The sequence below is a fragment of the Carassius auratus genome, unplaced genomic scaffold (genome assembly GCF_003368295.1).
Source record: "Carassius auratus strain Wakin unplaced genomic scaffold, ASM336829v1 scaf_tig00039765, whole genome shotgun sequence".
In the NCBI taxonomy this organism is placed as follows: domain Eukaryota; kingdom Metazoa; phylum Chordata; class Actinopteri; order Cypriniformes; family Cyprinidae; genus Carassius; species Carassius auratus.
In genome coordinates, this window is record NW_020526538.1 from 38,367 (window position 1) to 63,027 (window position 24,661).

At 36.9% G+C, this 24,661-nt stretch overlaps 1 protein-coding gene across 1 annotated transcript in view; it reads right to left on the reverse strand.

Moving 5' to 3' along the window:
• The window catches only part of LOC113084142 (membrane-associated guanylate kinase, WW and PDZ domain-containing protein 1-like), a 41,728-nt gene extending 19,843 nt beyond the window's left edge, over positions 1–21,885 (reverse strand). Inside the window, exons 1-9 of the mRNA XM_026254790.1 lie at positions 21,741–21,885; positions 15,360–15,649; positions 12,062–12,178; positions 8,761–8,880; positions 5,430–5,603; positions 4,536–4,713; positions 3,786–3,856; positions 2,626–2,793; positions 731–1,223 (exon numbers count right to left, since the gene is read on the reverse strand). Of these exons, the coding sequence (XP_026110575.1) occupies positions 731–1,223; positions 2,626–2,793; positions 3,786–3,856; positions 4,536–4,713; positions 5,430–5,603; positions 8,761–8,880; positions 12,062–12,178; positions 15,360–15,639 (1,601 nt within the window). The 5' untranslated portion in view covers positions 15,640–15,649; positions 21,741–21,885. The remainder of the gene's footprint in view (positions 1–730; positions 1,224–2,625; positions 2,794–3,785; positions 3,857–4,535; positions 4,714–5,429; positions 5,604–8,760; positions 8,881–12,061; positions 12,179–15,359; positions 15,650–21,740) is intronic.
• Between the last annotated feature and the right edge of the window lie 2,776 nt (positions 21,886–24,661).

The window sequence follows — 24,661 nt, forward strand, 5'->3', positions numbered from 1 at the left end:
ATAATTGATTGTGTAAAAAGAACAGCATCAACAACGATATAATATTAGTAATTACAATAGCACTGTAATAATAATCATTAATGAACATGGTCATGATATTATTATTATTTATTTTATTTAAAATAGTGCTAATATTTATTATAACTAATATAAACAGGTTTATTAATAACATTCATGTATAAACATGGTTATAATAATAATAATAATAATAATAATAATAATAATAATAATAATAATAATAATAATTTTGTTCTTATTAATTATCATTGTTTTTAAGAATAATATTTTAACACATCATTATTATTATTACAATGTTTCTGAATAGTATTTTATAATTATACTATTTACTATCCCTAATATTAACCATGTTCTTTAATAATAAAAATAATAATTATAATTATTATTATTAATTATTAGTGTTATGGTATTAATGGTATTATGGTAGTAATTTTGTATCATCATATTCTTCATCTTCCCTATTGAACATGGTTATGATATTATTATAATTATTATTATTATTATTGTTATTATTATCATCATTACTATTAACCATGCTCATTAATGATATTTATTTTTATTAATAATACTGATTAACATTAATAAACATGGTTATAATAATAATAACAACAATAATATTATAATCATGTTCAAAGGATACATGTTTTCTCTAATATTATTAGTTATTTACTAATAAATGAATACAATCAGTCTTCAAAGTCATCCTGTTTACCTGCGCGTGACAACAGAGCAGACCTCCGTATCACTATGACTGGAGCTCATCCGCTCTGATGGAGGAGGGGCATTTGAAGAAGTCACCGCCCCCATCCCTATAGTCCCTCCCACTCCATTTCCATTGGCCATTGCGTATGAAAGCTGGGGTGCTGTGTTTCCATTAGCATCCAAGGACTCTTTCTGCATGCGGGGGTAGAAGTTGTTGTGGTGGGACATGGAGCGGTTGAGGTTCACCAATCCAGGCTGGTGTCCATCGGGATGTTGGACCTGGGATTGAGCAGACCCGGGGGCTGTAGGGTTGGTGCTGGTTGGGTCAGAAGGGGAAGAGAGGCTGGTTTTGGGGCAGCCATCAGGGTTGTAGAGCATTGGGTAACCTCGACGGAGAACCACGTCCACACTGTGACCCATGGGGACGGATTTCAGCATTTCTACAACCTCTTTGTGGGACAGACCCAGCACACATGAGTCATTGATGTACACTAGGATGTCCGCTGGGAGAGAGAGAGAAACATTTGCATATACACATGTGGAAAATCATAACCAGTCAGTATAACGAGTAATCAAAATGTCCTTCATTTTGTAAATTTAAGAAAGAAAGAGAGAGAGAGAGAGAGAGAGAGAGAGAAACCTCAAAGAAATTTTATTAAGGTAGAATTTGACCCCTTTAAGGATAAAGATAAGTGTGTGTGTGTGTGTGTTTGGTTTTGTTAGTACACGTGAGTGGACAGTGTTGTGTGTAAGAGGCAAACAGATTAAAACCTACAGGCCCATCTGGATTAAGAACAGATGAGCAGATTCAAACCATGAGACCATCCAAATCACCAAATACACACATGCACACACACACTAATCTAATCCAGAGAGAGAGAAAGAATGTCAAGGGATTTCCTGCCTAAAATAAAAGTGAGGATTGGAGGGACAGATTAAAGGATAGGGAGAGCAGAAAAGCTAACAGCTCATGCGGTAAAATCTATCTTTTATCCATCAGATCCTTTTCTCTCCCCTGGTTTTTCTGCCATCTATAAATGATCTGACTTAAATCCAGATCTATTGGGCTTTTTGTCTTCTAAGCATAAAAGAGGATGTTAAAGTCAGCAGTACCATTACATCACATATGATTCACAATGTCTTTAAGAGCCCCCTGCACAAATCTGTGTGTGTTATTAAATTATTATGTCTGTCATAAATCTATAAATATTTAAAGAACTGACCGTTGAAGTGCCATCTCCTCTACTGCAGATTTTTACAGAAGCAGCAAAAAGCAGAAGCCACTTTCCAGCAGTTTCCAAAAGAAAATACTTGTGTTGCCAGGGTAATATGTGGCACGCATGCAGATTCTTTTTCCACCAAATTCCTATTTACAATTTTAATTGTTCTCATTGTGAAATTAGACTAAAAGTAGCCGGATTAAAACATTAAACATTACAGTTGATGCCTCTGTGAATGTGTTTGTGCAAAGTGTCATATTGAGGAAAAACAAGTTATTTAACATTTAAAAAAAGACTGATTCATGCCATTTTTCCTTTTAAATAACAGAAACAGCTTTACTGAAAAATAAGAATAATCATCATCATCATAACATTCCTGAATATATCTCGAGGAAAGAAATTAGCAATTTAAAATAAAATGACTGCCTTTTCATTTTTCTTTGAAATAACAAAAACTGCTTTACTGAATAATAATAATAATAATAATAATACAGTAGTCATTTTACATGATTATTAAGAAATATTCATGCCTAAATTCACCAACTATTGGAACATTGTGCCATTTATATTTTAGATCTTAATCCCTGCTGTAATTTGCTCTTAGCTTTTTGTGTGGTAGAGTCTGCAATACAGTTTCACCTGCATCTGTGTTATGTTTTTTAAAGGACACAGGGTTAAAACGCACCTGTTTTGAGTGCAGACGGGCCTCCAGGGGTGACACTGTACACCTGCAGGAACTCTCGAGGTCTACTGCCACCCACAATGTTAAAGCCAAACCCACGAGGCCCTTTCGACAGGCGGGTGTGTATGGAATAGCCCTTCAGGTCAGTTGGTTGGTCTGTGAATGCAGGTACTAATTCACACACACACACACACACACACAACAAACAAACATAAAAGTAAGTCTCTATACAAGACATGCTAAGTCTACAGAGTTTTAGCAATGCCTTTAGGTCAAACCGCCTACTCTACATTGTTTCAGGATGGAGTTGATAGCTAAACAACAGTGCCATCTGCTGGGATGTGGGCTGTACTGGTTATACTCTGTATAAAATGTTCAATTACACACTTTTTATATTCTGCAGTAAAATGTGCAGTACTGGTAAAATCCATGCAGCATACAACAGAGCACTTTTTAAACCTTTTTCTTTCATTTTGTTTGATTCATTATTTGAACAGACTGCCGTTTGAACATTACATTTTGTTCCTCAAAATTGCGTCAAAAAATTAAAAGTAACCACATTTATTTCCAGCATGATAAGTGGACTCCAAACCGCTGAATTAAACATGCCATGTAAGGAGGTCATGTGACAATACAGTATACTGCCATCTCAAACCTGCAAAATGTATATGATTACACAACAGCAGGCAGTATACAATCTATTCTACACACTATTTGTTTTCCAAACTTCTAAAACTTTTTTCCTCATGGTTAAATTAAATTTCAGATATTTATGCACATAAATGTGTTTGCACACATTGGCTTCCTACACATATGTGCAAAGTGACAGACAAAATGACTTCAGGAGATCACTCAGCTAAGAAGTGATAGCAGACATGACCTTCTCAAATCTAAGAGAGCGTGCTTTGAGTGATAGATAACATTAAAGGAAAAAGACAGATGGAAAGCGAGTGGGCGAATAGGGAAAGACGAGGCGATCGTGAATAAGGTTTGAAAGGCAAAGGAAACAAGCGATAAGATGAAGGCGTGAGAGAAAGACTAAATGGCTCCAGGAAGGTTTGTCATTAATCTTTGTGTGAAGACTGCAGAGAGCTAGAGTATGTTTGGGGGCAAGAATTGGAGCGGAGCCAAGCTCACACACACATGCACACATATACACTCACACTCTGTCTTGCTGACAATCTCTTTGCCCTGAGTCCTTGGGTCCAGCCAGCTTGTGGTCTTTGAGTTATGGCTGAAAAATGAGAGAAATCAGAGAGACTTTTTTCCACTCACAAGGTTTCATCAGCAACTTTAAGATGAAATACAACTGCAGTTCTGAGAGCAATAAATATTAAGAGGACTTAATTTTCACAGATAAAGACAAAGATTATGCATTTTTCCCTGATGCGCAGCTCAAAGTTCAAATGTTGTGCTTATTTTACACAAAAGTGCATCAAAAATACAGAATAACCACATTAGCTGACTTAATTTTCATAGATGTAGGCAAAGATTATCCATTTTTTATTGACGTGCTTTTTGAAGTTCAAATGTCTCTCTTTATTGTACACAAAATTGAATCAAAAATACAAAATAACCCCATTAAGTGAAAATAATTTTCATAGGGTAAGGCAAAGATTCTGGATTTTTCATTGACGTGTATCTTAGAGTTCAAATGTCATCCTTTCTGCATCAAAAATACAAAATAATCACATTTACTTCCAACATCATAATTGTACGCCCCTGCTGAATTAAACATTTCTTATTGATGCACATCTTAAAGTTCAAGTGTCGCCTTCGTATGTCAAAAGACCATTGTGACATAAAAAGGCATCTTTTCAACTTTGACTATAACCTTTGATTACTGGAGGAAGCAAATGACTTTCTGTCTCACTATACCGTCTTATATTTTCCTTCTCCCCCTGCTGACTCACTTGATGTAATAGGGTTCGCCCGTGTCACTGAACGCCAGCTCCCAGTTTTCAGGCAATGCCCCTCCACGTGCTCCATTCTCCATGGCAACCCCTCCATCCCGCCCACCGCCTAAATCCCAAGTCTGATTAGGTGAGACAATGGTGGTGGGAGGGGCACTGCTGGCTCCTGCAGACCCCGCTGGGAAACAAAGTACAGTGAACATGACATGAGATGCAGCCGTCTTATATAATCTTAGGCAAACTCAGGCCAGCGAGAGGTCACTCAGTTCATGGTACTCTCCTCTTGCCAGCTCTAATATGAGAAAGGCATCAGTCCTAAATACAATTGCATAGTTTTTAATGTCAAAAACATAAAAATGTAAGCATGTCATGGTTGAGGCTTCAAAAACTGTGGGTTTAAAATGCAAAATGGTTAAAAACTTCAATCAAATCCAGAGATGCTGGAAGATTCTACATGCCACAAAAACTCAACATACTGTATACTGCACACAATATTAAAGCAACAACAAAGTAACTTCTCATTGGCTTTTTCTTAATGTTAAGCTTTAAGTTTTATGTTAGTTTTAACAATGGCTTTTAGAAAATAAATGTATTGTATTGTCTGTGTAACAGTGGAAGGAGATACTTAGTTTTGGAAACCAATTTACTTAAGGGGTGCACTGACTTTATAGAGGAGAAAATATAAAAGGACCTAAACTTGTGTCTTGGGGTACACCATAAGTTATAGATCCTAATAAATAAAAGAGAAGTTCCCAATCTCAACAGAATATGATTCTTAAATATATTACTTTACAATGAAATAATGAAATGGAAGTTGCTTTCATTTAAAAGTGCTTGTTTAAGAAATAAAAACAACTAATTTCAAAATAAAAGGTGGACCCAATAGCTGAATACCTGAAAGACCAGAGTCTTCCTCGCTGTTGTCCCCTTCCTCCACTGCCTTTTCCAGGTTGCTGAGTGATTTGCTACGGGTACGGAAGTTCCTCAGGAGATTTCGATGTTCCTGGTATGTAATGGGGGGGCTATCAGGACCGATGTGGATTGGCCGAGGTGTGCCATAATAGTTCCCTGTGATGATGGAGATTTTTTTTAGAAATGGCCTCTATAAAGCCACAATCGAAAAAAAAAATCCAATCAGCAAAATAAAAAAACAATGGCCTTTAGACACAATGCTTTACATGCGCTAACTGAAACAGTCCTTGACAAGATCATCCATTTTCAACCTAAAAACTATTGTTCCTCGAGTCCATTTTTTGAGGCAGCCAGAGAGCCATTTCTAGAATTGTGGACCTGAACAGGATAATCAAAAGAGCTCGAGACAGAAACCTCTGGATCTCCATTTTCAAAAACAAATAGCTATTAATCCAGCAAAATACAAACCCTATGAGTACAACACTGACATTGAAAAAAAATGTAAATTTACAATTACCTAACATACAAACAAACATATAAAACCACTAGTAAATGTATCTATTTTAACTATTTTTTTCATTACATTAAGCCAGCATGACAATTGTGAAATGTTAAAATGAACATGAATTAACATGAGCCCCTTATTCCTGTAGTAACAACATGTACTCAAACGTACATTAACTCCACAAGTTTGGCAAGAGCTGCACAAAATCTGATGATCCATGTTATCCTGCATGATTTGAGCGGATGTTCCAATAGATCATCTTGTGCTTCAATGGAAGCAAGAAAATCTGACATTTTGTACCAAAGACAACACATGAACAGTGTCATAAATTTGCTTACTTGATCAGTGAAACAGAAAGAGTTCAGAATTAATTTTATATCATAATATTTCTTAATTTCAAAATGTTAAAAATCCTATGATTTACTCATTTAAAAATAATCTTACAATTAAAAGCCATTTCCAATTGGTTCATGTGACCCCGATGTATCTTTCAAAGTAGAACGTCTTGTGTCACCAGTTTAAATGATACAGTTCTAGTTGTACATTTTATCAAAAGAGAATGTTTTCCTGCTCCTGGCTGCTGCTGCCCTAGATCACAGTCTCTTTAAAACCCTTAATCACAGCTGTTATGAAACTAATAAACTGACAGGATGTTTCAGAGCTCTTTTAGCAACCAGATCAATGGTGAAAACATGAGATTAATGCACCTCTGAATAGCTACTCTAAAAAGCTAAAGTAAAAGCACACAACATACAGTATAAATGCTCAGGTGAAAAAACACTATTTACAGTATATGACCACTAGGGGCGCACAATCCTTCGCAGTTCAGAGAGTTTACATGTTTGGCACTTCCAGTGATATTTAACTGCAGCATAACTCCCTCGCTGCAGCTTATTTACAACTGGAGAAAAAATAAATAAACAGAGAGAGAGAAGGAGAGAGGGAATGGGGCTGGAGGGGTGATCGGAGACAGAGAAACTGAAATAGGGATTACAGAGAAAAGCCTCTTTTCTCCTGTACAGAGTGATAGAAAAGTAGAAGTGTGGTGTGGTTTCTGACTGGAGAGATGACTCATGAGCTGCAGGGCATCACTGCTCAGGTGTTAAAAACACATTTGTTATTAATTATAGACATATTAAAATGTACCATACCTCACTTTTCTAAAGTTTCTAAAGGGTCATTAAGGTTGTATTAAGAAATTAGTGCTTTTATTCAGCAACGATGAATTAAATTTATCAGAAGTGACAGTAAAGGCATTTATATAGTTAGAAGTTATATTTCCATTTCTTTTTCAAATGCTGTTCTTTTAAAGTTTTTATTCATCAAAGAATCCTGGGGAAAATGCATCATGTGTTCAACAAAAATATTAAGCGGCACAACTGATTTCAGTATTGATAATAAAGAGAAATGTTTCTTGGTCACTAAATCAGCATATTAGAATGATTTCTAAAAGGATCATGTGACACTGGAGTAAAAAATGCTAATTCAGCTTTGTAATATTATTGCAATATTATTGTTTTGTATTGTATTTTTGATCAAATAAAGCCTTGGGTGAGCATAAAAGTCTTTCAAAAGCCCCATTAATTTGAACAGTTGTGTATATAGAGTGGAGATTTTGGCAGGAGAATTAAAAACTAAATAAAAAAAACAAAAAGAAGTCCCTATTGTTGATAGTGACACCGTCAGTGATTGGACCATGAGTAACAGCAGGTTTGCATAAAAACGACAAAACTATTGAGATATACATAATAAGTGAACAATATCTTTCTTACTTTTCAAAGACAAAGGAAAGTGGCGCAGCGGCATCAAAAACACGAGTCAGCGGAAACATATTCATAAATCCAAGAGCTGCAACTTTGAAGGATGTCATAGTGTGAATCTGCAGCTGTGTGTGAGACCCTTAACAGAGACATCAGCAGGCTCAGACATCAGTCTGCGTTACACGCTTGTTCTCTCTCCATTAGGACTCTTTTTCAGCTCTTTCTGCTGATAAGGTTGGAGGACAGAACCGAGCCAGCACGGCACTTTTCGCCGCAGTCTGGAGGGTGCTTCTCTTGATTCTGATTGGCTTGGGTATTTGGAGCTCTGGCGAGACGCCCTGACCCTCACCACATGTTCACGAGCACACACAAACTCAAAATGTATGCACACACAAGCTCAGTAGAACAGTAAATAACTATTATATCCAAAACAAGGCCTGTCTGTTCCATACGTTTGCATATGAATTTGTCTGAATGAAGAGTTTTGTGGGTTAAGTCTGTGGAACAGAATGGATTTAAACAAGATCAAATGTGTAAAACACACATACTGGTAGCTGAAAATACGATAAAATCAGCCTAAATATTTAATAAACAAATACAAACTTAGTGAATGGTGGTCTGGGTTCTACAGTTGCAGTTTTTGTGTAAGTAAGTAAGTATTTTCAAATTTTTTAACATTTGATATTTTAATTTGTTATTTGAGAGAAAATATAATTGTTTGATAAGCAATGAGATAACTGTTTAGATCAGTGCTTCTCAACCTTTTGACTCAAAAGCCCTCCACTGTCCACAACAATTTTAAAAGCCCCCAGTCAACACCCCCCCCCCCCCCCCCACCAAGCCCTCATTTTTTTTTAAACCTATTTTATTACATGGGCACTCATAGTTTTAAAATTGAACTTTCTCAGGTTTTACAAGAATGTGGGAATCCTGAAATTAAAATAAACAATATCTGGCTGTTTCGTTGTTTATCTCATTTTTGTCTTATTTTAAGTCACGTTGAGTCCCCCATGGAACCCCCTGTTTAAGAAACAATAATGATTCTGACCTTTGAACTTCCCACTTTCCAGCAGGGCTCCTGACTCTTCCAGGGAGAAGAATTCCTCAATGGACACAAAGTTATAATCCACCCCGGAGATCTCTCCATCCCGTGGTTGCCTGGTCGTACCTGGGTCAAAGCAGGGAGAGCAAACATAAGAATGTAATTAGAACAACAACAAAAAAAACAATGTTTTTGTTTTTTGCTGACCTTAGCAAAAAACATGTATGAATCTGTTAGAAGTAGACGACAAGCCTACAAAAGACAAAAATGGATACTGCAAAAATAGAAAGGCCAGTAGCACTGCAAACACATAACGCATTTTAAAAGATCATTATTTTTTCATAACTTGCATCTTCCCTTTGCTAAAAATCTAATGCATTTTTTTAAAATAAATAAATAAATAAAACACACATCCTGATGACATCACCAGGGGGCAAGTCAGCTTTTATGCATTTGATGTTTGGATCTACAGAAAACAGAAACACAGCTGTCTCACACACCCACATACTAGTTGATTGGCATTGATATGGAAAACAGGCATTAAGAGTTTAATGTCAAGTGAAGTTAAAGTTAGTTACATAACCGCGTTTATGCTATATACTATATATTAAACAAACTGTCTGTGCGTCTGTTTGCATGACTTTGTTGGCTTGAGGCAGCACCTGTTTATGATTTCAAACACTTCAGACTTGCTCTATAATCCCACAGTGATGAGATTATACAACTCCCTCTCAGTTTTCCATCTCAAATGAAAGTTGAGAAAAGGTGATTTTCCTGAGGTAGATTAGCAGTGCATCCCGATTTAGGCTAAACTGATCACTTCAACTCTCCGGCGTTGCGGAAGAGATACAGTAGAGATACAAACCTGCACACTTTGATCAATCGACCTTGCCAACATAACAAATGGCTCTGAAGCAAAAGACTTCAGGTAGAGAAAAGGTACGTGGTTAATGAGGTAGCGCACATATCGCATGAATACAACGCATAGTTACTCAACATCAAGCAGGACTGTAATGACTTAAAAGCCTTCAGCCACTATATACAATAAATCATCCATTAATAACAAAACACTGCATTGTCCCAAGCCCATATATGACATCACAGTGCCTGTATTGCATTAATCGTACTGACAGCCCATGCAAAAAGCATATGAGAGGGTTTTTTTCTTTTGAAATAATGCCATTTTAATGCAACAAACTTGAACCTATACATTCACTCTGAAATGAATCACTAATTTATGTGTAGAATGAGACATTAAGGATTTTGACATTGAGGGTTTTTTACATTCGTAACATGACATTTCTGAGTCTGGATATTAGGCAGCGAAAAAATTTATCCATCAGAAACCGATTAGATTGTGAAAAGCAGGCGTAAATTTTCCTAACAGAGCCAGGTGGTTGGGGTTGAAATATAGCGATCTGTGATGTCAGCTGGAAAGGACAGCTGAGCAAGTTATTCCCTCTTGATGAAAGATTATGAAGAAACGTTTTCTTTTTCTTTGGGAATAACATGTACTGTACTGATGAATTACACAAAATAAGACCAGGAACGTGTTTTAGAAAAGTAAATCATGCCGACTTCATGTTGACTCTAAAAGCCCCAATGCTACCTCATGCTAACTATTTAGCATGACGTTCAGCACCTGGTTAAACATAGCAGTGTACATTTATACTGACACACCTGTGCTATTTTATCCTAAAAGAACAGATAAGAGGAGCATCTTACAGTCTTCTAATTGCCTGCAATCTCTTCAGAGAAGTGACAGTAAAATGAGCTGCTTTATAATGTCAAAATAATGATGGGATGAATAAACGTGTCTTTTTTCGAGTAGACAGGCTATGTAACTGAACCTACAGTGTGAATGGGTGCACAGATATGAGTGTGCTTATGTCTACATTCACAAGCATGCCAGAATGGGTCTGTGTTTGGGTGCTGACGCATTTATGCGTATATGCATGCACAGGAGCACTGAAAGGCACAGCAGGGTACCTCAGGCTGGAGACAAAGACAAATGTGCAGCTTTGGGATTCAAGAGCAGGAAATAGGTGAAATTTGAATCATGCAAGTCAGATTAAATTCATCAGCTGTTATGGTGAACGGGTGCCTGATGTTTTAAAGGGGCCAGCAGGAGCTATACATTAATAAAACATGCAATCATTTCTGAAAATAGTTGCAGTTTTGTTGCCGAGGCAAAATATGGAACACTGCCATTCACAATGAGCGCACTGCTGTGACATTTGATGACAGTTGCCATGGCAATGGTTAAAGTGCATTACATTGCCTCAAAGTGACTGAACCTTTGACTCCACATGAGGCTTGACATGATTGTAAACTGGATTTGTTTACAGTCTCTTAGAGCATCAAAGCATGAGATTGCATGCATGCTTTTGCTGGCTGATGTATTTTAGCATCTTTTTCATGTTTTTTTCAATGCAGTTGTTTTACTGCAGGGTCTTCAACCTTTTTCTGGTGGACAGAAAGAAGCAGCAGGGAGTCATTTTACATATTGTATAATCTGGTGTAGCCAAACCTACTGTATGACTAAAAAGCAAGAGGTCTGGTCCATATGCATTTTGTTAAATAATGGATTGGGCGTCTATGAAGAGTTTTATGGACAATAATAGAAACATTTCTTAAAAATTTGAGTTTCGTATGTGCAAAAATGAATGCAAAAAGTTCAAACAAATCTCATCCATTAATTTCACTCTTTTATTTCTTGAACTACAAGACGAAACACAAAAAACTCAAATAGTATTTGTATAAACCTAATCAAAACCACTTATTTAAGCAGTTGAAATCAGATTAAAATAATGTATTTTATGCAGTTGTCTGTAGTGCTAAACTTAATATGACACAGCATCTACTGTACCTCTAAAGTATCATGCATGGTGAACCTACAGTACGCAAGTCAGTAACTGTTAGTTACAGTTTAAACAGACAGTATAAAAACATTTATTAAAAGAAAAAGAAAATCGGATTTTCCGTGAAGCCTGAATAAATCCATTGTGCACCTTTAATGACAAACATGGACAAATCCAGTGATTATATTATCCTCGAAAGCACGTGTAAGCATGACTTTGATCATGATTAAAAAAATGCTTTTGCCTTTATTCCCAAAATTGTGTAAACTGAGATTAGAGTTTACCAGATGAAGTGAGTACTTTTGTCTTGACAGTCAGCAAATAAGCATAATACCTTTAACAACTGGACATTTAACTCACATTTTCATCTTTTTTTCTCCAAAGTTAGTTTGACATCTTGTGTTAAAGACCCGTGTATTACTGAATTACAGGTGTGTGTCACTCACAGGGCACGGCGCGCAGGTAGAGGTTCTCTCGTATGACCTGTTGGAGTTGGCTGTCCATGGATCCAGGTGTAAAACACTTGCTCAGGTAAAGTCTCAGATCCTTACAGAGAGTCGAGCCTACAGATTACAAACAGAACACATGAGCAAGAATGAGACGGAGAGATTTGAAACCACTGTTGCCAAACTCACAAACGGAACACTGCTGTCACCATGGAAATATAAGAAAAAAGGTACACTGGCAAAGTGAAACGGTCGAAGACGCTGTTCTGAAAATAAACAAGCTAAAATGCACCTTAAAAAATGCTATGGGTAAAACAGTCTCTCGCCCTGATTTCAATCCTAATACCACACACCCCGGGTTACCACAGTAGCACCTCAGACCTCACACACGCACGCGGAGACTGCACTGCAACTGCAGGAGTCTCTAAGGTCAGTGCGCTGTTGTCACAAACAAGCACTGCGGAGCACCTAACGAGGACCTATCCTCCCCGCTCGGCTTCTCTGTATTGATTTTTGCACTTAATATAATTCGGTGGTCCTTTCCGCACACAATCTCAACACATGGACTCCTCAAGGACTCGTGGGAAAGGTAGCATGAGTCATTTCCCACTGATTTATTCATTTTTTAAAGTGCGTTATGACCTTAGATGATAGCCAGCTTCCTTTCACGCTGGATATTGATGATCTTAATACATTGTGGATGGGGATTGCCCGCCCCGTTACGCGCCAAAACGGGGCTCCACCCACCCCAAGCTGACAGCGATCAATCGGGCCGACCAGGGCAGAGTTCCGGAGAGGTTAAGTAATAGAGTGCAGGATATCACATCCACTTAATGTCTGACACTGAACTGTGGGAAGGTGGAGACCTGGCGTAGGTACTGTATTGCTTATCAGGATCTTATACATGATGTTACTGTATTAAGAACAATACTGTTTAATTCAAGAGAGTTAGAATAATATGAGTTTCTGTCTGAACTAATCACAACAGCAACAAGCAATACTACATTTTGTCAGTAATTTTTATGTCATCAGAAACTCACTGGACCAAGAGCCAATGAGGTAAACATTATACAGGTTCCGAAACATTGGATAGACCCCTGAAGTTCAATGAGGAAAGATAAAAATGATGCCAACTGAAGGAACAAAACAGATATTATAAAGCTACATTATGTGGTATGCGTTTTATGCTTCTTATTCATCAACTTTTCTGATTGGCTGAGATATGTAACATCACACAGCATTTCCACTTCTAAGTGGTGGTGGACAGAGTCAAAATAAATAAATAAATAATCACTTAGTTGGAAATTGTTGCCTTGCACCTGGTTGTAATTTGTAAATGTGTGTACAAACATGGTGTAAATGTGCAAAAATATTCAAAACTTGGGGTCATTAAAACATTTTAATGCTTTTGAAGGTCTCTATACTGTACTCTATGCAGGCTTCAATTATTTGATCAAAAACAGTAATATTGTGAGTTATTACAATAACTGTTTTAATGTATATTAAAATGTTAAAATTTAACTTTTTATTTGATGGCAAAGATGAGTAAGCAGCCATTACTCTGGTCTTCAGTGTGACATGATCCCTTACAATAATGTCTAATATGTCTTATTATTAATAAAAATTAAAGATTTAGATTAATATAAATACTCAAAAGAACATTTATTAGAAATCCTGTGTAACTTAATTCTTAAATTCTTACTGACCCTAAACCTTTGAAAGGTAGTGTATCATTAATTCAGCAGATGTATTTTACAAAAACATTTTTAAAGTAGTATTCTATTTCAGCCAGTTTCTACTTTTGTTATTTCCATAAATAACTAGGCCTATTCTACTTCCAAAAATTCTAGTTACTAAACCAAACAGCTAAGTTGCTATGCTCAACCATGCAATCCTTAAAAACCATCAGTGATAGTTTTGTTGTGTAATTTAATTCATACAAAAGCTTTTAGATGCTTTAAGCTTTTTTCCTCACATAAGAAAGCATTATTTGACATTCCTGTTACAGTTGTTCGCAACATTGTGCTGACAAATCTGAGAGACTGAAATGCCTTAATTAAGCATTAATTTATGGTGTCAAGAGCAACTTAGAATTCTTAACACTTTCTTGTGTAGAAGATAGATATGAATATAGGAAATCAAATCCCCATGGAGCATCTTGAAGTGACGTATTCAGGCAGGTTAGATTAGGATAATACAATCCTCAGGCAGAATGACACTAGCGGGTGACATGTCAACACTGTGACCTACTCAGGGCCATATGTTGTCAGCAGATATAAAGCTCTCACACAACCCAAGTATTAATTTAAGAAGTGCCACAAAATGCAGACAAAACCTCCCAAAATAACATGATATGGTGTGTAGCAGCTTTGGCAGGAAAGGCCTGGGCTAGAACCATAAGGGTCACAGGTTTAACCCCAGGCGGAGGTGACCCATGAACCAGAAAATTACTGATATCTTCAGAGAGCTCACAGTGGGTCAGAGGACCTCCAATGAGATAGCATAGTTCACCTAAAAAGAACATTCTGTCAACATTTACTCACGCTCAGACTTAGTTTTCTTTCTTCCGTGGATAACAAAAAGTGAACTTCTAAAGAATATCCTGACCTCACTTTCCAGTATAATGAAAAGAAAAAAAAGAGACTGAGAGCACAATTGTTGTCCAAAATGACAAAATTCACCATTAAAAATAGCATAAAAGTAGTCCATACCACTTTTGTACTACATTCCAAGTTTTCTGGACCAATAAAAAAGCTTTAAGATAGAAATTAAAGTCAATATGGACTGATACCTTGACACCAGTTCTAGCTCTCCTTGATCATGAGAAAAATACCAATGTTCGATTGATGATTTTTTTTTTTTTTTTTTCAGACATTTCCTTTGAATCAGTTTAGAATTTGTTTAGGAACTGGACTCACGCATGCAGGAATATAGCGCACAAAGTTAATGACCAATTTTATAGTATTTTTTTGGAATCTTTCTCTCTTAATTTGTAGTTTGACAGCCTTAGTCCCCTTTCAGTTTTATTATATTAAAGAAAAAATGTCAGAATATTCATTCAGAATTTTTTTCTTTTCCATAAAAGATAGTCATTGAGGTTTAAAATGACATGATGGTGAGGAAATGATGATCTTGTTCAAAAGATTATTCAGGAATTCTTCTCTTTGCATGGACCTTATCTTATCTCATGCAAAGTAGGAGCTGGATCAGTGCACAAGGCTGTTATTCTCTTATAACTTATAACTTATAGTGCCTAATCATACACCAGTCAATTTATTCTAATTGATAAACAGAGTACCTGGTGATACGGTTTTGATCCGAATTGGATGTGGACATGAGTTTAGGACCCCTCTCACATCTCCCAAGGTCAATCCCAGGACAGGTGTACCGCCGATTTCTAGGATGATGTCACCAACAGTGGCTCCACCCCCAGGTGCTGCTGTGACAAATGGGAACTCTCCATAATCTGCACCACCTCCGATGGCCACACCAAGCTCTCCCGAGGCTCCGCCCAGTGGGACGAAGCTCTCCTGCACTTTTGAGCGCCAGTGCAGCTTCTTTACAGTGGCCTTAGACATGTTGACCGCGCTGAAAGAAAAAGAAAGAGGAAAACATGTTCAATTTGTGTCTGCAAAAATTAAAAGGAGATTTCTCTGCTAAAAATAAAAAATAAAATAAAATAAACATTAAACAAGCCTTAGATGGTTTGTTGGGCTTAGCTGATTTCCCAGCATTGATTGATTTGAAGCACTTTTCAGCTGACCACTCAACTAAACCAACTGAAGACAAGTTTGGACAGGTCAGAAGACCACCTTAAACTAGGGTTTTTTTTCTATAGGGTTGCCTACAGATCAGAGTCTTCACACAAAAATATTGTTTAAAAAATATTCAGGGTAACCAACCTATTTTGGTTTTCAAAATAGGTTAATTGAACATGAATAATGTCAGATAATTTTCATATAATGTGTGTCATATAATGAATGTAATGATATTGGTTTATTGGTTATAGTGACAGAAAATCATATTAAAATATGCATTTAAACTACCTTACTGACAGTAAATGTATCAATTAGTCTTGTCATGCAGGATTCATATTTCAACCAACTTCTGCAGCTAAACATTTACAGATACTGGCCCATATTTAGAGATTTGATTTGATTAATTTATGCTAACTTTGACAAATTCCCTGACGGTCCATATTAAAATGTAAGTTTCATTTTCATGACTGATATTTAATGTGCATCTTGTCATTAATGCCGTGTGTTTTTAACATGGAGCAGCATTTACTACACAGAGCTGTTGTTCACTGACAAGCTGCACGAAATAGGATCACGGTTTGGCATTACTGACAAGATGCAAATTAAATATCGGCTGATAATTATCGTGCATCCCTACTGTTCTTTTGAACTTTCAATTCATTCAAGAATGGAAAAAAAAAGTTTTCATGATTTTCTAAAGGATCAGGTGACACTGAAGACGAAAGTAATGACTCCTGAAAATTCAGCTTTGCTATCACAGTAATAAAAAGTAACATTTTTAAATATATTGAAAAGTTAAATATTTAAATATTGTAATAATAATTTACAATATTTTTGTTTTTACTGTAATAAATAAATGCAGACTTGATGAGCAAGAGACTTCTTTTAAAAATCAAACCAATCCCAAACATTTGAGCGGTAGCGAACTGTATATTAAGTAAACAAAACACAACTGAATATGTCTTCTTGCATGTAGATTTGAAGACATATTCCACTTTAACCAAAACAAAAAAGATAAAACACAGCACAGAGTCAGTAACATACAGAATGAGAATATATGTCCCATAACTCTTCTAACAGGCACAAAATGAGAGGCAGGGGCCTTCACAAACACATTTATGCGAGTCCCAGTGGTATTCCACAAGCTAAACACATGAAACGAGTCTCCAAATTGAAACAAAACAAGCAAACAGATGGTCAAAACGCAGTGGGGGGTGATTCCATCCACAAACACAATTTACACGGGCTCATTAAAAATGCATCGATCTATTTCAGGTGTCAATGATTCTACTACTGCAAATTTACACATTTTTACCAGCAACATCATCTGAAGCTTTCCACTAAAGATGGTAAAGTAGAAAAAATATATAACGAATCAGTATCTCAGAGGATCTGCCAAATACGCATCAGGGTTGGCTGCAGAAGGCCCTCTCTCTCTTTCTCCGCATGTGTCTCCCTGTTGCTTAGCCATATAGCGACTCATATAGTCTCTATAGACATGAATCAGAAGCTAAAGACACAAAAATACAAGCAAAAATAAAACACAAATCATCTAAAAATTATATAACACACTTCAGAGTTTCTGATTACAAGCCTGCAGTGCAAAGATCACACATTAGTTAATGCATCATCTGATATGCATCAGCGAGGGTGGGGGTACTGAGTCTTTAAATGGACAATACTAACAGAGTTACATAGTTACAGCAACACCATTGCAGTAAACTCGAGGAGGGGAGGAGAGGAGACCGTGCATTCCGGTGCTGCAGGTCTTTTCCATTACCTCACAAAGAGAAAGAAAGTTATAACTCCAGGTTTTACAGACTCTGCCTGGAGCTGTGGAGAAATAGCAGAGCGAGTCACCTTAAAAACTTAAAGCAAACAGTGGCGTGAGCACTTCAAATGCCCGGTATCAAAGTCCATCCAACCTGCCGCAGTGTGTTCGCACCTCACTTGAGCACACACACACACAGTACTGTGTGAATGTGATATGAGAGAGTGCACAGTTTGTCTGAAAACCTCTCAAGCAGGTAAAATAAGACTCCGCACTTAGGATACAGGATTAATATATAACTTAGCTTTAAATATGCATCTGGATCTTGTCTACCACTTTGTTCGCTATGTTTCTGGCATCCATCTGGGATGATGTTTTATGTGGCACAGACATACACTGCCATACGAGGCAAGTTTCTTCAAGTTGTGTGACATCTGTGTATTTTATCAAGATCTAAAGCCCTTTCCCTCTCTGATTAAATCCCGCTTGCATCCTCCGCATTACATATGCATGCTGGGTCTTCATGGGCTGCTGAGATGTTGAGAATAATTGATTAAGTACTTTGGAAAGGTGCCCAAAACTGCCACCCCATCCTACTTATGAATAAAAACTCATAACCCCAAACAAAAGAACTGTTTGTATTTTTCATACCAGTCAAGAGCATTTAAGACAGACTTGCATAGAAATAATGCTTCTAATGCAACGGATGCATTTCAAAGTCCCAGCCAGCTACATTTGCATGAACAGTATCAGGAAATATTTGATATAGCAATTATGCAACATGACTATCTTATATTTATTAATTTAGCAGATATTTTTATCCAAAGCAACTTAACTGGCAATAAAAAGTATTTTACATTCAGAGAGGCTGCATTTATTAGATCAAAAGATGTGTCAGAAACAAAAGTATTGCAGCATAAGCATTTTTCAACATTTTTAACAATAAGAAATGTTTTTGAGCACTAAATCATCATATTAAAAAGCTTTCTGAGTGATCAAGTGACAATGAAGCCTGGCTGCTGAAAATTCTGATTTTCCATTACAGGAATGAAATATATTTGAAAAGAGAAGTTTTACTAATTTGTTAAAAATAAATGCAGCCTTGGTGAGGATTAGAGACTTCTTTAGGAAACATAAGCATTTTTAATTATTCCAAACTTTTGTTTAGTAGTGTAAATGAACAACAGTATGTCTAGTACATAATGGCAAGTTTTAAGTAAATGCTGGATTAATACACAAGAGCAAAAGTGGAATATAGAAAACTTCTCACTTACAGTTTTCAAAATGTGACTTCAAACCTAAGGTTAGGGCTCTCACCCTGCCTGAAACACATTGGATCTTCTCATTAACTCTGAGGAAGTCTGTGCCTCCAAAGATGAAGTGCAGAGAGAAGATCATTCCTGCTGGGTCTTCAGGTGAGTTGATGAACATGCTCAAATCGAGAACAGGTTTAATTGAAAACTAAAGGTCCAGATGTCACTGGGCCAAGAAGAGAGATGTAAATCAAAGTTTTGTGGATGGAGCTCAGATCCACTGCTGTTTGAGATTTTGTCGACATCTAATGCAGCAACTCTTAATGTCAATTACTGTTCATGCTGTGGAACAAGGCTTAAGATCAGAGAAGAATGAAATTTGATTTCTCCCCCGTGTTCCCTCTCTGAAGCAAATCATTATGGTATGTCTTGATCTCATTGTACTGTAGAAATGAACATTAACGTGAGCTCCCAAATTAGAGAAACACAAGACTACACATCATCACCCACTTCTGCTCTGGAATAAAGCCTCACTTGGTTTGCTCATCTTATTTAGTCTTCCAGGTTGGTCTGTTGCCTGGTTTCAGATGGGTTTGCAGCACTTTACATCTGGTCTGGCCATCTTAAGCTAAAACCAGCAAATCAGTTTTAGCAGGATTCCTTTAGAAAGACCGGCTTGACCTAGGATGAAAATGTCTACAGAAGTTCTTTTAGATGGAAGAAGTACAGCCAAATAAAACTCTAACTTCCACAAATCAGACCCAACTAATATCGAATCACTCAGAGACATGTTTAAAATCTCTCTGCGGTATCTTGCTCCTGTGTAAAGAGCCCCAGGTACATCAGTCTGCTGTTATGTGCTGAATCATTAAAGCATCATGGGTGATGAAGAGCCATGGGGTTTGTCATTTCTCCACATCAGCAGTCAAGGTTTCTCCTCAATAAAAACAAACAATCTGGAACCCAGAACCAACCTCTTCAGTTAAAAGAGGTCACACTAGACGTAATTCCAACATGATTCAAGTCACATTAGTTTGGGACTACAAATCCCAAGATCAAATGGAACAATTCCAGCTACTCGTCACTTTTAAACCACTGAAAGTGTCTTTTCACTCCAAATTGAAATGTTACATGCAAGTCAAATATGTATTCTAGAAATGAACACATGCTCATACATATAAAATCCCAGAATCCACACCTGCACAGGCTCATTTGCATAATGACACTATTGGCTGTTGATTTAAGTCCATAACCTTCATGCTAGCAGCTTTATGATAGTAACAAGTAAATGTAACGGGGATAGCAGAGGACAGGAGAGGAGAGGTATGAAACGGTGTAGCCTGGGGGAAAGATAGAGTGAGATACAGAAGAGTGACAGAGGGAGGCAGTTCTGCAGCAGTAGCATGGCAAAATGGTCAGTGATTGTCATTGTAACATACTTTATCATATTCAAAATGATGAAAATGTGCTTAATGCGTGTGATAATGTGAATATATGTACTAATACTTTTATCAGTGTAAACATTTGAGTAAGCATGTGATGACTGCAGTCTACTGATCTATGGACCAATGTTATTTTATGCAACATTTACTATCATATAGTTACTATTATAGTTACACAGTAGTTTTTAAATATTTTTGTTATTTTCATTGTCATTTTTGTTTTGTGTGTTTGTCATTTATTAGTTTTTTTACGTATCTCTATATAATTTTTGTTTTTATTTTGAGTTATTTTAGTACATCAAATATTTTGTATATAATAAGAAAGTATTACTATTTTTTATTTTATTTCAGTTAATGTTTATTTTATTTCAAGTAACAAAGGTTTTTTTTAGTTTTACGTTAATCATTATCCAAGACATTGATGTACATTTTTTGTAAATATTTACATTCTGTTCCTTCCTTATTCACATTCCCTTGCATAATTGTATCTCAATGTATTATTTGCTAGCTAATAATACATTGTCTACATAAGTTATTTGACTCATTTTTATTTTATTTTTTTCTATGTATCGGAAGCTTCGAGACCATTATGCGTGAGTGTGTGCAAACATACTTTGCAATAAATCTCCTCCTAATTCTGTTTAACATTGGATTGTTTACTGAATGACACATGCCCTGCCAAATTCCCTCACAGATGCTCAGCGGACAAACACAAGGAACTTCCATTCCTTCTCATAAAATGCCTTGAGATCTCACAACCCTAATAAAACACACTGATATGCCTATGAGTGTGGCCATAAACGCTGTGGAGGGTTATGATGGTGCCGAGAGGGGCTGCATGCTGTAGCCAATGACTGCAATGGTCATTATTTACCAGCAGAGTGGACTATGAATCCCACATCTCATCTCACATCACTGCAAACCCACAGCACGGCGAGTCGCAACTGGTCTGACACATTTTCTCAGCACCTGCTCACTCTCGCTTTACACACTCAACACTTTCTGTGTCTCTCACACACTTAGAGAAAAACACCCATATTCATTTAATCCTGACAGGGTTACGTTGTCTCCAAACAGGAGTGCGTGAGGCCGTTCTTTTTACTACGTGGACCAACAGTTCACTAACGCGTTAGCGCTAATGTACTGCTATTGTTGTCTGAGAGGCGCTTTCACGCGAACATATTTTATTAAAGACAGGAACGAGTAGCACATGCCGACTTGAAACGAATCGCGGTTGAAGATGTGATGGATATATTTGAAACAAACAAAGCAGCTGACAAGGGGAGCGCGCACGGCGTTAAATGCTGCAAAGGCAAAGTGGCTCCCTTGGCACCAGTCGCCACGCAAGGACATAATAGAATTCGCGCGGTACACCTACAGAAATGAATGGACAAAAGCATATGGCAGTAGTATAGGATGGTCAGCCAAGCGATAATGCGGCGGTCTGTGACATACCTTCATAATTCCAGCCTTCCCCCCGCGACGTATTGCCTTATGGCTGTAATCCTTAAAAATACTCTATCAATATTGATTGCCTATTGGAGTTGCAGGTGACTGCAGATACGCCGTGTTGGAAGAGCACTACGGTTTGAGGTCCATAGCTCTGGCTGCTGAGGATGAACTGGCCGGAGAGGGAGGACAGTGTAGCATTACAGCCCCGCGCGGAAGCTCGTGCCCTCAGGGCCGCTCAGCTAATGGAACATGGGTCAAAATTACGCTGCATTCAGTACAGCCCTGTCTTTGCAGTTTGGCAATAAGGAAGCGATGATAAGGCAGCCAAGCGGAGGGGAGGAGAGGAGGAGGAGGCAGGGACGGGGAGGGAACGCTGTGTGAAACAGGGACGGATCGGACCGCCTATGGATGGAGGTGATTGGACAGCGCTGAGCGAGACTGGGAATACATGAACGCGCCGTGACTCCTCACCCAAATACTTCAATCAAGATGTATTTGAATTGATAATGAATAAGACTGCGTGCCTCTCATTACGCATGCGAACGTTCTGATCAAAGACACAATGCGAGTATTAAAATTTATTTATTTTGGTGACATTTTGGTGCTAATATCTGAATGTTCGTTTAGTTTCAACAAGTGCAAAGAAAATTAATGGACGAAGTGTTAAACAGCAAACACTAATTGTGCATTTTTATTCTTGGTCACAGGGTTATAAAACTTTTACTTGAGTTTATTTTATTTTTTTAACCTTTGGCCAGTTAAAGGCAAAAGGGTTTATGCACTGCAATTTTATTTTTTATTTATTTATTTTTGTTTGTTTGTTTATTCATTTATTTCTAGTTTGAAGCATAGCAACGTAAATGCATACTATAAACATGAGCGAAATATCATAAGACACACATAATATATATATATATATATATATATATATATATATATATATATATATATATATATATATATATATAAGATTCTGTGGTTCCCACATGGAATTCTGGGAATGCTCTAAAAGTTAAATATCACAATTAAATAGAAAAAGCCTAAACTATCACTAAAGATAACTAATTAAAAAGTAATTTTAAATGTAGGCTTCTATTCAGTTTATCAATTATTTGGCATATTTACTTAATTTTTACAGTTAAGCATATCTGATTAAAAAAATATTGTAGTGCAAAAAGCCTTGAAACTATGTAAACGGAACTTTACTGCCGGAAAATGAAAATGTGTAACTGCATTTATAAAAGTGCTGTATTTGTAACAGACTGTAGCTATTGTTTTTTTTTTTTTCTCTCTCAGTACGTCGATAAGCCTGTAGGTGGGTGACACTCTCGGTGGTCTGCGTGCTGCAGCAGCGTCTTGCTGATCTAATGCGTCCGTTTCAGCTGACATCAGCGGAATACGTTCACTGTTTACGGTTCGCTATGACGTCGGCGCAAACTCTTACTAAAGACAATCGCAAGGTCCGTGACGTTACAGTACATATGTGTGACGCTTGTCTTTTAAACCCCAGCATACACACTACTGTAATCTTAAAAATTACACCAATGTTTTGGATGAAAAAGGGAAGAAGTGTCGTAAGCTTCATTAACTAATGCGCACACTTTATCCATGTGCTCTCTCCGGTTACCAAGGAAACTGTGTGGGTATCTTGGATACAGTGCCAGTAGCGCATGCAACCCGCAAGCACCACCCACCCCAAGCAAGACATCATCTTTGGCTAGATCATTTTCCAAGACGTTCAACTGCCTCATAAAATGCATTATAAGATATTAACGAGAGTTAACAGAAAATTGCATCGAGCTGCTTTGAAAGAAACAACTGAGTGTTTTATACAGCCCTTTTGTATTATAAACAACAAGGGGCAATTAACAAGACATTCTCTTCATTACAGATGGGATGATGGAATGCCTGTTGCAGTGTTACACTTGTGTATGTGTTTGGCTGGGGGTTAAAGTCAATGAAGCACCTAAGAAAGTGCTGACTATGACTCAGTTTTAGTACAGAAGTGCCTGCTTACCGCAATCCCAGTGCACCCTTTAGTACAGGACTGTACACGGGAACAAACAAACACACACACACACACACACACACACAAACACAGAACACATTACTCAGATTTATACACACAATTAAGTCCATAGTTTATTATTCAAATATACTTTCTGTTAGCAGTTTTATTAGGTTCAATATCTAGATGTGCAACCCAGTTATGCTCAGTGTCAAACTGACCCTTATTGGGGTCTTTACCCTTACTAAATTTACCACACACAAAAAACAAAAGCTTCTCACACAATACAAAGTAATCATGAGAACATATGATTTTTTTTTTAGTGTGAATATTATTTACAGTTTTGTAAATATTTTTTTATTCCTGAAAAAAAGTACATTTTAAAAAGAAGTTGTTTGCATTTTTTCTGAAGATCAAACATTGTTTGCAGTATCAAATTCATATAGGCTCAAATTACCAGCTGACTGAGCATGAGCTGATAAAAATGCACAGCTTCAATGCAGTGTCAGTTTCTCTGGATACAATTGTCTGCCAAAAGCATAAATATACATGTATAAATACTCTTAGAGTTGTTGTTAAGAAACAAAATATGACATAACAAAATATACATTAAAAAAGTTTTAATATCAGTTCAGTGAAGTTGCATTTAGCAATGAAAACATCATCATTTTGTATGCACATACTGTACCACAGACCCTAGATGAAAAAATGTAAAAATAAATAAAAATGTAAAAGTAAGTAGTGAATCTAAAGTTAAAATTAGCAGGTCAAATCACTGACATTAAAATGCAAAACCCTGCTTTTATACCATGTTACACATATTCATCTCCACTGAGCTCTAATCTAACAGAGCACACCATGGCACTCACTCAAGACAGAAAGAGAAATCGAGGGAGATATAAAAAAGAGAAAGCAA